Source organism: Cheilinus undulatus, linkage group 7, assembly GCF_018320785.1.
Source record: "Cheilinus undulatus linkage group 7, ASM1832078v1, whole genome shotgun sequence".
Lineage (NCBI taxonomy): Eukaryota > Metazoa > Chordata > Actinopteri > Labriformes > Labridae > Cheilinus > Cheilinus undulatus.
The window spans coordinates 17485986-17500115 of NC_054871.1; the positions used below are offsets into that span (position 1 = coordinate 17485986).

A 14130-nucleotide genomic window follows, 5' to 3' on the forward strand; every position below is an offset into this window, starting at 1 on the left:
GCCAAATCCTCTCTGCCAATGCCAAACAGCTTATTCCGCCATTGTTTGGTGGATTGGATGATTGAAGTCTGAGGAAACAAGACATACTGGCAATTTAACAATTCATTCATTTAACAAGTAGGAGCCTCGGTAGTGTGTGGAAGAACCATACACAGCCACAACAGCCTGGCACCTCCTCCTCATGCTGGCCACCAGCCTGGTCACACACTGCTGTTAGATGGCATCCCATTCTTCAACCAGCATTTGTCACATGTCAGCCAAGGTGGAGACCTTGTTTGAGTTAAAAGCTTTGAAAAAGGGCACTGCTGTAGCTCAGTGGGTAGAGCAAGCGCCTATAAGCAGAGGCTACAGTCCTCGACACACTGGTCACAGAATCGATTCCTGGTACTAACGCATGCGTGATGCATCTTCCCCCATCCTCTCTCTGCATATTTCCCATCTTTCTTTAAGTACCATATGAAATAAAGGCCAAAAGCCCAAAAGATAATCCGTTAAAAAAAGTATGAAAAGTCCTGAGTTTACACTGTTAAAACTAAATCTATATATTTTTAAAAAATCCCATCCTTATATCAGTAAATATTCAAGTTTCTTATCAAAACAGAACTTTTTTTCCTTGAGGTTATATTTGAACACATCAGGAAATTTTCAACATTAACCCAACAGTCCTTTTACTGAGCTGACCTTGAACATATCATCATATAACCATCTATCAGCTGTTTAGTCTGCTAATTCACTTCTTTTTCCAACACTGTATTAACATTTTTATTCAGTTGGACTTGCTATAAATTTAGAGTGCTTTTCCCAGCCAATCTATTGTCATTCCTAGTGCATGCTACTCACAACAGTAGCCAACAGTCTAAGGCGCACATTTTGGTATAATTTTCAGCACAATTCTGAGGTGCTGATGAGCTTATATTCCCCCTCGCAAGAACTGATATATGTACTGTATTTTGTACTAGATATATGATACAAAGATGGTATGTCACAAACCCGCCAGACTAAGAACGCTAAAACAAAAAACACAGCACCAGGTGCTAATGGAACAGGATTTCAATCTCCATCCCTAATTGTAAGAGATGTGAAATGTGCATTAAGTTCCAAGGAGGTCCTCAATGCTGCACAACCCTTCAATATAAGTGAAAAATCCACGGCCACAAGCAAGAGTTTCAGAGTGCCTAAGTCCAGTGTGACAGTAAAAAAAAAAAAAAAAAAAAAAAGTTGTCCATCTCTGTGCAATTCTGCTTTGCAGTGTTTCATTTACAACATAATTTGACCTACATTGCTCTGTATCAGGAACCTTTTATTGCACTTTTTGTGATTATTTTACCCCGTGCCTGCAGTTGCAGGTCAATTATTTTCACCTGTGTTAAAAAAATCCCTGAAATAAACAAACTTTATTGACAAATGCAAAATAAAACACAAACAAAGTTAAAAGAAAAAAGCAAAACTAACAGGTATAGGTCGGAAGCATGGATGGATAAAGCATTTTATTGTTTTTCTTTTTTAAGAATGGAGTTGGCAGCCAAAACAGGAGGCGTGAGCCAATTAGATGCCCCGTCCAATTAACACTTAACACCGTCGAGGGGTGTGCATTTTTCAGCATGACACCACAATCATGCCGTGCTGTCTAAGAGTCACTCTGACAGAGAGCATAACACACCTCTCCTCAGCCCATTGTTCTTCATTATAGCAGGTTTAAAAAGCTGCTAAAATTCTCGAATACCTCTGCATGTGAGCAATAATGACACCTTTGACTGTGTGTGAACTGCATATCAACTTGCACAGAGGAAGAACAAGATGCAAATCTATACAAAGGGCAAGGTGTCTGACATTAAAATGGTGTCTGACATTAAAATAGTGGCCATATTGTGCAATGAATTGTCATAAGAGTGGCAGAAGGATTTGTGTAAGGATGAAAGATTGATAGTTTGAGGAGTACATGACACAGGGAGAGAGAGAGAGGAAGAGAGAGAGAGAGGACAAGAGGGCATTGCTTTCATTCGCTGCGTGGTAGCTTGACAAATGTTAGCATGAGCCTCTAAAACGCTGTGACAACCGCCTGCTGAGAGCACAGTCTTGCTAATGTGTCCTGGCATGCCAGCCCCGTAATCACACATTTACATATGCAATGACCTACATTTGCATGTCAGATCGCACACTGTCCGGCATGATTAACAGTGGGCACCTCCCCATGTGGAGTCGCCCTGGGTGGCAGCAGAGGCCATGCGAGGGCGGAATAGAGGGCTGGAGGGAGGGTGGCTTTTTTGGCAGCCAAGGGGCCGGGCTGCCAGGCAGGATTATGTCAGCCGGCGGCCCCGGCATTAGACACTTCATTAGAGCTAATCTGTTTAGCAGTGGGCAGTGTATGTAAACTTCACAGGCCATTTGCGACACCTCTTCGCCCCCTGGCCTGGCCTTCAAAGGGCAGCCAGGCCAAGGCTGAGTGACAGGCCGTCTCATCTGCCGCACACGGGTGTCACACAATCAGGGGCTCCCAGCTGAAGCACGAGGCCTGACAAACACACACACACACACACACACACACACATATATAAAGGGAAGTCACAGAGGAATGACCCTGAATGACGCATGGGTCAGTGTCTGAACAAATCGGGGAGGAAAAGGTTATAAAGACTACTGCTTGTAAGGATCTTAACATGTATTATAGATTTTATAGATAAAGTAATGCACAGTGCCCTTGCAAAATAAGAGTTCTGGTTTATATGAATGGGTGAAGTATAAGCCTATCTGTTGGATTAAATACACTTACTCTTACTAAGAGGAGAACAGTAATTCAGACTTAAAAGACAGGGCCACTTATAAAAACTGTGAAATCATTTGGATGGAATACATAATGTCCATAAAAAGTCAAATAAACAGTTGTTGTTGGGACATTGATTAATACATAATAAAACAGAATTACTTCATCTCTGACGTACATTTCTTCACTATACCATGTGGTGTGCTTCCTCTTTTCACTCACATCACTCTGGTTCGTGATGGGGACAAGCTGCAGGGGATGGGGATTAAGTGGCAGCCGTGCAAGGCATTATGGGAAACGTCTGTGAGGGACAGCGTGTCTTGGGTATAAAGGTGACATACAAGCGCCATGGGCGAGTCACTAGCAGGGGGGATTGAAAGAGAGAGAAGATGGAGAGCGAGAGACAGAGGGAGAGCAGACAGACAGCTCATCGGAGGAAGTGTGATACGGGGTGCCCGATAATGACACCGTCTCCCAACACAACTGACAAGACACATGGAGAGCGGAAAAGGGAATGCGGAAGACAGGGACAGAGAGAGTGAGAGGGACAGAGGGGGGGAGACAAGCAACAGAGGGGAGAGGGTGTGATGTGACAGCCCAGCAGTGCCAACGGCTGCCACAGAAAGGCCAGCGGCAGTGCAGAGGTGCTGTCTCCCATGGAGAGAAAGAGGGAGAGAGGGAGAAAAACTCAGGACAAGTCCATGCTATACCAGCTGCAGTTTAAAAAACAATCCTCTTCATCATGACACAATTCAAACCAGCTCTGAAAAAACAAAGAACTCGGCCTTTTCAACAACTGTCTAAACTACCTGAAGGGTTTATATAAAATACCTGTTTTAACATTATTTTAGTAAGGCTCAGAGCAAAACGATCAAAATCTGTCCTGAACATGAGAGTCTCGCAAACTTTGAAAGGCAACTTTGAGACGAGGAAAGGTGCTTTGGTTCATCAGTCTGACTGATTATTAAGGCTGATATTTGATATTTGGCCGATTATCCGTATCAGCATTTTATTTTACAGATAATTGATGAAGCCAGTAAATCAAAGAGTGTGTTGCTTTGGTTCCACTGCAAAGTGTGTCTTTCCCTCTGGCCTTATTTCATTCTCCAAAGTCTCACCAAATGCCCTGTATACAACACAACCTGGGTGGCTAGATGTCACATAAGTACTAGCCAACCCATACTTAGTCCTGGGTGCTACTGACAAAGAAGCGTATGGCATCACCTCCTGTTTTCCTGTTTCTACTGTGTTTTTCTGTGATGTTTCTCATGGTGATAGATCTAGGGCTAAATTATTTATTTTCCTTTATTTTCTGATCATGCAATTTTACTTTTGACAGATTAAATACACTTTGTGTATCAAAATAAAAATCAGCTATCAGTCTCATGAGCTACTAATATCAGTATCAGTATTGGCCCTAAAAAGCAATATTTGTTGTCCTCCAGTTTCATGCAACCTGAGCTAAATTTCCAGGGCAAAAACAGATAGCTTGAGGGTTATATAATAACTAGGGATGCGCGACATTGGATTTTAAAAATATATGATATGCCATTATTCACAAATGCATTATTGACGATACCAATCCTTATATATAACTGTAGTTCAGACCTAAAACTTCAGTCCTGTAAATACACCTAAATGTTTAAGGAATGAGGATGAACAAAAAAACAAAGACTTAAGCTGATACAGGTCTGTTGGTCCTGCTTAAAATTCCACAAACTTAGGTTGTGTTCACACCTGATACTCCGGGGACTCGGTCCGTTTTGGAACAGAAATGGCAACATTATTGCACTTTCCTTTGGTTTGGTTCGCATTCACACTGCTCTCTTGGTCAGGCAGACCAAACCGTCTGAACACCTACAACCTCTGCCTGCTAGGGGCGCTGTCGCCACAAACAAATGGTGACCAAGAAGAAAAGAAGGCGTAGAAGAAGACGAAACTCCTGCTGCCTGTCTTTTCTTCCACATAAACAATGAAAAAACACAGAATTAACGCTGTCTTGCGGTTTCTGCTCTTGCATTTCAGCATTATGAGCAGCCAGCAAGGTGGTGAGCTGTCCAGCATATCGTCCTTTACACAAGACGAATAAATCAGCACGGACTACGACGTGTTGCCATGGCTACCCAGACGCCATGCCAACTGCCAACACCGAAGTCATGCCAATAACGTCAGCATCCCGAAATACAAACATTAAGCCATATTTTTACCAATTCTGCAATTATTTTGTGGTTCTGTTTTCTTTCATAGGTGCTTTTTTCTGCAACTTTTCAGCTGTATTTCTGAGATCTTTGATGCAGAAACTGGTTTACTTGACTTTGTTTTGGCAATCAAAATCGCACTGAGCATTGTGCAAACCAAAACCAAATTACAAACAAACAAAACTTGACATTGCATTCTTACAGCTAATGGTGGTTAGAAATTAAATTAAACATATTTAAATCAATTTAAAAAATCTTGTCTAAATGTATGTTTTTCAACTTTTGTCATATATAATTCCACAATTATTTTGGGTAATCTGCTTGATTTAAGTTCTAGTTAGTAAGGTTTTCAGATTGCAAAATAGTAAAGGAGCTGTTGAACGATTATAATTGTTGATTGCCATTAATCTTCTTAATTTCTTTAGTTAATCACAGTTAATCTCCCTGTTTGTTACATTTTGAAACTCTCCTATTTTGCTTTCAAAAGGGGTTTTGTTTCATTTTGGATTTTTGTATTGGCTTACATTAACGGTAACTGACTTCCTGTTTGAATACAGTCCTGCTTTAATTTTGAAAGAAAAATAAGTAACCTTGGCTAGATCAGAGATTATGGCATAAACGTAATCTCAGAAAAAAGGAGCTTGTCATGGACTAAAAAAGAAATAAGGTAGTGGTAAAAAGGTAAATGTTTGATAACACAAGGTGCATATGACTGTCTGTGAAGGCACAGTGGTGTACTATTTCTACAACACAGTGGCTGCAGGGAGGCGCTACAGTAGCTCAGCCATTGTGCACTAAAAGGGACAACCAGTCATTTAACTATTCTAGATCTTAAAAAATGAATGCACTAATGATGGACCTTAATTAATCATGATAATGCATTAATGCAGACAGTCCTAGTAAAACTATTTACAACCAGACAGTATTAGACTCCAGAACAAAAGTTTTACAAGCTGAGATCCAGGCATACAGCTGTACCGTGTTTTACCTCCTGCCAAACAGATGTTACCTGTGATGCAGACTTTTGTCGGTTTGCCGACTGAAACACATTGAAGAGCTGTGTCATCTTTTTTATTCTGTTAATGTGCCAGGACTTCAGAAAGGACATGAATTTCCATGATACATATTCCTAAAAGCAGGGTGTCGACACAAATCTGTTTTCAAATGTAAACAGTGTTGGTCGGATTACAGTGGATATAGTCTCAAAGAGAGACAGGGGAAGGATACTAGGAGAGATAGAAAGAAACTGGCAAGCAGGGGGGGCTCCCTCTTCCACCCTCTCCAGTCACTTGCCCCCTTGAGCGGGGTACCATGCAATATTCATTCCCAGCCATTCAGCCAGTGAGCCATCCAGGCAGTCAAACCGGCAGGATTCACCCCAAAGGTGCTTCTCGTTCTTCTCCTCTCAATCTGCTCCACAACAGCAGCGCCTTGTCTCAACACTTACAGACAGATCTGTGTCTGTAAACTCGGCAGTGACTATCAAAATCTGATCTGGGGAGGGGGGGAGATCTTCGCCAACCCTCCCACTCACTCAAAGAGCAAATGCGCCATTAAAAATGCACATCTTACCAGCTCATCTCGTTTACCTAATGCATATGCATCATACCTCGGGGACCAAGAGAAATGATATTGCAAGCGATACAGAACATCCTTCATCAGATATACAATTCAGATTTCTCCAAGAGAAGGCTGGGGCTTTTTTTTCCTTGCTGTGCTTGCATGCAGACTGAACCTTGGGAAAGTGTGAAAAAGATACTTGTTGAAAGACATCCATCTGGATGCTGGTTAGACAGCTATCTTCATACTCTAACTGACTCTCTCCATCTCCCACTAAATGTGAAATCCGTTCAGACATTCTCTGTGAGAGGGAAAAACCTGATGCAACACAGAAAGTTCACTGTGCTACCAATAAACTAAGCACAGAGAGTGGGCCTGGAATTAACACTGATGTAAACTGCTAGAAATAGACTGAAAAACAGAGAGGGAAATCATTAAGCCTGAACAATAACACATAATCAACGGTTGGGAGATCAGGAGAAGATCTAGTGTCTGTATGTGTGCGTGGGGGGTGTGCCTAAGTGAAATTAATCATTAGAGCTTTTATCTGACTTTCTTCTGTGGGCAACCCAATTAAATTTAATTTTACAATTACACATCTTAGGATAAATTAACCCCCTTGGCAATTCCAGTGTGAATATTGCAATGCCTTTGCATTCACAAGAAAAACAACAACTGAGAGTACAAGCCTATTTTTAGTGTTGTATCCTTTTATAAAAAAAAAAAAAAAATCCAAATTTACTCTGGGGCATATGGATGATCCTCTTTGTTTAAAGTCTATTCAATAGTTATGGAGGCAAAAACATCCTTCTGGAAAGAAATCAATGAGCCTGATGTTGGAGGGCGGTATTAAAATCCAACAGTGACCAGATCCGTGCAGAGCAAACCTGAGGTGTATCGAACTGAGAGAAGCATGCAGGGAGGCCAGGCTCTGTCAGCCTCGAGAGCTCTGATCAATAGAAACAACTCAACATTCATCCTCTGCTGTCTATCTCACACTCACACTGCAGCACGCTGAAGGATGTTTGGACCTGCACAATCTTGATGGACATGGAGAAAAAGATTTATACAGAATATTTACATTTCAAAATTTAATTGGACTGTAAATAATGTATCGAATTCAGTGGGTGAATGAATGTGTTACATGGTCATTAATTATTAAAAACTTTCCCCTTGCCAATCGATCTACAGAGAAGCCATTTGTAAAATCACAACTATTATTAAAGTAAATAAATCACAGTGCTTTGTGATATGACCTTAATTAAGTACTTACTGAAATTCAAACCCCCAGCTTTTTTTAATTTTAACTCCAACAACATTTATGATTGCTTTTGTACACTGGAATTTACGGTGAAATCCAGTGTATATGAGGTATTTAAAAAAAATTTCAAGGGGTAGACTGATTAGGCCGATCACTGATGCCTGTATTTGGCATTTAGCCGATTATCCGTATCAGCATTATGTTTTCTCGAAAATTGATCAAATTAATCATTTAATCATTTACTATTCCACTGCAAGGTGCATCTTCCCATCTGGTTTGTCACACAACTAGCAGCCAATCAACATTAAGGTCTGGCTGGCACTGACACAGGGCAATTACAGCATGACTTCCTGTTTTCTGCTGCTACTGCGCTGCTTTGTGCTGTTTCTCATGTAGACAGAGCTAGTGTCACAAATGGTAAGTTTTCCTTATTTTTTAATGTGCAGTTTTACTCTTGTCCCATTGAGTACATTTTATTATAAAAATGCATAACAATTCCAATTATAAATTGTCGGTCTCATGCAATATTGATGATCTGTATCGATACTGACCTTCAAAAAGCTATCTCAGTCGACCCTCAATTGCCCACTTAAAATTTACCCAAATTCACTAGCAGGTAGAAAATGAATGGATGGAACTTGTAATTGACTACATCAAAGTCAGTTTAATTTACTGAATATATTCAATACCTGATGTAATATACAGTCAATAGATGATACTTAAAGACTTATCAGTTTTATCATCTGTATTTCATTGTAAAACAGACAAATATCATGATTGATCTTCTGAGATGAAACTTGTGAATAATAATGGGACATTATTGTGACATATTTCTATGATTCAAAAGAAAATCTATAAATATTCCTCAAACTGTAGATAATGCCCACAGAGAACATACCCAGGTAATAGGCTTATAAAGAAAATATGACAATGCTCTACCACCGTTATAAAGCCATAACTCTAAGCATAACCTGGTAGTGACCAGGTTATAAGATCAGAGTAAGCTGCAATGATTTAGCCAGGTTAGACAAAAGCCATCTTTTTTAAACTAAAAACTCTGAATTTAGGCTCAATTCATCACCCTAACCCCCTACTCTTGCCTCATGGTGCAGCCTGAATTAAATTTTCTCTTCTGTTTTTAATTTTTCTATCAATATCTTTTAATTAATTCAAATTCCCTTTACTGTTTGTTCTAGAAATCATGTCAAGATACTGGCACAAGCAGTTTCATATCTAAAAAATACAGTTTAGTTGCTTTAAACAGAAAATTACAAAGCAACACATGAAAGAAGATAGGCAGGTATCAGTTATGATCATAAAAAATGTTGCCTTCATAAAGCATAAGCCTAGTGGTTTTCACCTCACCTCATACCTCACCTTATACATCATCAGACTTCACATCCTTGTCTGTCATTGTGTGTTTGTGGGTGCTTGTATTTTACCTGAGGTTGAAAGACGGGCACGGCTGCTTGCTGTCCCTGTGGCTGCGTGTCCATATCCATGGTGTTAGGCGCTTGATCCTTTGCACCTCTGCAAATCAAAACAAACAAAACAAAGTTCTATTTAGCCAAAATATAAGATGCTTATCATAAAAAAAAATTATCAGATATCTCTCCTAAAAATAAGATCCAGAATTAATACTTTTAAAAACAAGAGGAAGACCTTAATAACCGGACCACTGTTCTCTGTTATTCAACTATCAAGTGCTAGTTGCTGCCTGAGTGTCCTGTTTCAGCAGAACTGGATCCTACGTCATGCCTGTGGATTTGACACTCTTTGTTTCAGTCCCTCTCAGGTTGCACCGTGGCAGAACCACAGCAGGCAGCAATATTAATCAGAACAAAGAAGAGATAATGTCTTTCTGTATTTCTCTGGCATCCCTCCAGTGAACCTATCCTGGGAATTACTGGTTAAACCAGCATTTAAGCGGCTACATGTCCTTTTCTGTTTTCTGAGAAAATATAGGTCAACCAAAGGTGAATGTGTTGGGTATGGGTGTATGCCACGGTGCTGTTTAATTGCATGTTCTGGCATGTAGCCTAGATGCAAGCTAATTGCATAAGATACTCCACCACTAGTTGCTTGGCTTATCGCCGCACTTAAACCTGGCTGTGTCATGATGTGAAATGTTATCTGAATGAATAATTTACACCAATCCTTCAAAGAAAAAAGTATAATGCAAAAAAAAAAATCCCACATGTAATTATCTTACAAATCTAACACCTCAACTCAGCTCATATACATGTGGGAAGACATCTGATGAGATGATATGTGATTACTCCCTGTACACAGGGTAATGAACATACAATGTTACACAATGCAACAATTAACAACAATTTACTTTTTACTACATAACATTTGGAGAAAAGCAATCATAGGTTGTAATACACCGGATAACACGGAGATGACACAGATGAGGTCCTGGAAATGCACGCAACTGCAAGTAACGCATGCATGAAGTGCAATGCAAAACAATTTACTGCATGGTAGGGCAAAAACCATCGTTATGATTATTATTTCAATTGGTACTCTATTGCAATCATTAAGCACAATTTTACACCTGTATTATATGCATTTATTAAAATTAACACTCTTAAAAAACACAAAAAAATTAAAATAATGACATAAAATAACAGAGAATAAACAAAAACAATTACTTCATGGCTAAACTGCAACAAGGAACGTTGACACAGTTACTATAGGAAAAAAAAAGATGGACAAAACAAGCAGGTAATCAGTTAATCATGATCATCTCGTTGCATGGTTGTGGGAAGTCAAAATTGTGACTGAAACTGAAACCTTATTAATGTGCAATAAACAACAATAAAATAAGAAAATGTGCAGAGTCATAATTTAAATGTAAACATGTAATGTAAACATGTTTCGAGTGTGTCCATTTCCAGCACCAACACCACTGCCTGTGTTCAAAGATGCTATAAAACTGACCATTGATGTACTGCAGTTGGTATGTGCTAGTGAAGGCGATTGAGGTGTGTCATATGATGCCACAGTCAGGCGCATGTGTTTGGGCTCAAATACACTTTGAAAAAAATTGGGAAGCTTTGACAGAACTAACAGCTGGATACGGCCCAATCCTAGAGTTGGACACTACAGTGACAGTTGTTTTGCACGATTTTGGACTCAACTGCTCTGTTGTCTCTCTCATCGTCTTATTTCCATGAATACTGCTCATGTGTGCAAGCACAAATGGACATTAACACACCGAGGTGGCATACAAAGGGAAAGGGACACAACAGACTTCCCAGTGGGACATTTGCATGTTTTTCCATCAGAGTGAAGGCCGTCTGTCTGCAGACCTGTCAGTCTGTCACTTGTGAATTACTAACAGTCTCTAGTCTCTGTTGCTTCCCCAGTCAATTAAAAATCCCCCGGTACAATAGAGGATGGCACAGAGTAGCCGTTTCTCTGCTCGTGTCCTCAGTCCCATTCACTAAAGGCTAATCATGCTAATTAGACATCTGCCAACTATATATGCATGGCACAGTAAGTGCACGTTTGTATGTGAGTTGGGGGTCTTAAATATGTAGATGTTAGCAGGCATGTATGCATGAACTAGCAAGTATTTTGCATATACTGTGGTTGTTTATTTTAGATGAGTTCAGCTTTTTTTCTGGTTGTTCTCTGGCCTTCACACGAGCTTTGAAGATCATTAAAACAAGTGTTTGCACAACACTATTTCCCCTGGGATTTCATCAACTATATTGGGAATATTATTATCTTAAATTAACATTCAAACATGTTTAATCAATTCAAATGTAAAAAAAAATGTTTACAAATAATAAAAGCACCCACCACTGGAGGCAAAAAGACCAAGTAGAAAAACATTGTTAAATATCCAATTTTAATCTTTGTTTTTTTTCTTTACCTAATGTACCCATGAAGAAAATCTCTGCTGAAAACAAAAGGGATGAGAGTTCTGTAAATGCACAACTCTGGTTTAGCTGCCCAAATCTAATTAGAGTATTCATACATTTTTGTAATTACATGACCATAAGTAACAGGAAGGCTGTCGATGATTCTCTTCTAGACAACTGTCAAGTCAGCAAATTTCTATCTACCTATCAGCAGTCTTCCCCATGATTTTGGTTGTGTATTCTGAACCAGAGTGAGAGATGAAAGGCTCAGGAAACCTCAGCAGGTGTTTTGAATTGATAAGCGAATTAGAGCTCTTTTCAGAGATGAAATAACTACAAGAAAGTAAACTTTCACAATATTGTAATATTTTAAGATGGTGAATTTTTTATTTTCTTGAGATGTATGTTATAATCATCACGATTAATACAAAAATAGTCTTGAAATATTTGACTTAGTGTATGAGAATCTAGAATATATTGAAGTTGCACTTTTTGAATTAAATGAAAGGAAAAGATTTTACGATATTATGATATCTTTTAAGATGCACCTGTATATCTGTTAGTGGTGGGTGGTAAACCGGTATTAGTACCATCACTGGTAATCTTCTGCCATGGTATGGATTTTTGCTACGCCGTCATCCCTGGTTCAAATGCATGTGTTGTGTTTTGGTGCACACCGAGGCATAACAACAACACTACCAGCTTCACAAAGAGATAAATGAAAGACAGCAGCTCAGTCTGAGTCTAGTCATAAGCACATTTTGCAGCAACACTAAAAGCAGCCAAATAAGCCAAACATCACCTGCGTGTAACAGCAACATAAGATGAATGTTCACTTGGTAGAGCATCATTGCGGCCTGTCTGTGGCTTTAGCTGGACTCAAGACGAGTCCAGCACTGCAGCGACTCACTTAAACATCTGTTTAAAGGTGTATTTAAACTGATGATTTGCCTATTTTAAGTCTACGATGATTCATAGAAGTGGGCTGTGCCAATAAGCAAGGTCAAAGAAGCATCTGTAGACATCGTAAAAGCCTAAACTCACTGGTGTTGCTGCTAAGCTAAATCAATGTAAACATGGTACCACTGACAAATCCTTCACAATTAAAGTCTGTCGTTGTTTTATTCATAAGTGTTTTTATTCTGACACCCACATCAGCAAAATGATGTTTTCAACAGCAGCTTGACAAACCTTAGCAGAAGAAATAAAAATAAAACTGCAGGTTCTGTTATACAGAAGTCAACACAGACAGCCTTATAATCATATACCTTATAATCAGGTCATATTATTATGCTCAGACTTGACTTGTCATCACAGGTTTAAGTGGGAGAGGGGGTAGTTACCCCTGAATGTACAATCTCTTTTTATTTTGTAACACTGTGACATAATACCGTTGCCACCAAAGGGCAGACAAAATTCTATTATATGATATTTAAACCATATCACCCAGGCCTAATATACCAATACAATACCAATTTGTAAGTGTAGTTCAAAACAGAACTTTAGTCCTTAAAACACATAATTTAAAGTTTAAGAATGAACAAAAGTATAAATTTCAGACCATAACACACGCTGTAAAGTGTAAAGAATGATGATGAATGGAGAATAAGATTTCAAGTCTGTTGGTCCAGCCTAAAACTCCAAATTAATTGTTTGTATGGCCAGTGTTTACAGCTGATAAAGGCCAATGTTTAAAGGCAAAACAGCTGTAATAAATATCAGCAGAAAGTTCATATCTGCCACTACAATAAGTCACTTTTTAAGTTAATACCAATATGCTGATAAAACCAAGCATTCCTCGCCAATAGAGTAGAAACACACAAAAATAATGAAGGGGAGTGGGTTGATCTTCTCTGCCACCCCTTGCACCTATGTTATGTTTAATACCTTTCTGTGGGACACAGGCTCTATTTATTGCATAACTCACGCTAAACATGACACAAGTTAACTAGTTCCCAGAGTAGCCCTAAATAGATTAAATCACATGGCTTACAACATAATCTTCAAGGAATGCACATATAAACACAGGACCCATGCGCAAGAAAGTGAAAGAAAACACACCAGTAAGTTTTCAAGCACAAGAAGTACACTGACCCAAAGTAGACTGCACAAAGGGTTAAATATCGCTTACAGTAGAGGCTTGTGATTTTAAGATGTTATGACTGTGTAGCAGTTCAAACTGTGTACAGTGCAGTTATAAACAATCATGATAATCAGCTGCTGACATCAGTGTGTGCCTCATTATTTGCAGATGAGAGACTGTCTGTTAACAGGGCCAAGATCAGCCAGTACTGATGTTCAAATGATGCTCTGGTGCATCCCTTAAATAAAGGTGATTAAATATGGCATTGAGAGAGAGGATTAACTTAATCCTTTAAGAAAAAGTAAAAATCATGAACAGCCAACAAATTGATGTGTTTTTAATCCTTTAATAATTGTACCTGCAATTTTTCATATCAAATCTTATCAAGACAA

At 39.1% G+C, this 14130-nt stretch overlaps 1 protein-coding gene across 5 annotated transcripts in view; it reads right to left on the bottom strand.

Moving 5' to 3' along the window:
- Nucleotides 1-14130, bottom strand: part of nek7 (NIMA-related kinase 7) — a 105408-nt gene that overhangs the window by 56718 nt on the left and 34560 nt on the right. For 4 of the 5 annotated variants that reach the window (XM_041791193.1, XM_041791194.1, XM_041791196.1 and 1 more), the window contains one exon: nucleotides 9223-9310. In XM_041791193.1, the coding sequence (XP_041647127.1) occupies nucleotides 9223-9282 (60 nt within the window). In that variant the 5' untranslated portion in view covers nucleotides 9283-9310. Of the gene's footprint in view, nucleotides 1-9222; nucleotides 9314-14130 lie in introns of all 5 variants that reach the window. The other variant, XM_041791195.1, reaches the window with a different exon arrangement.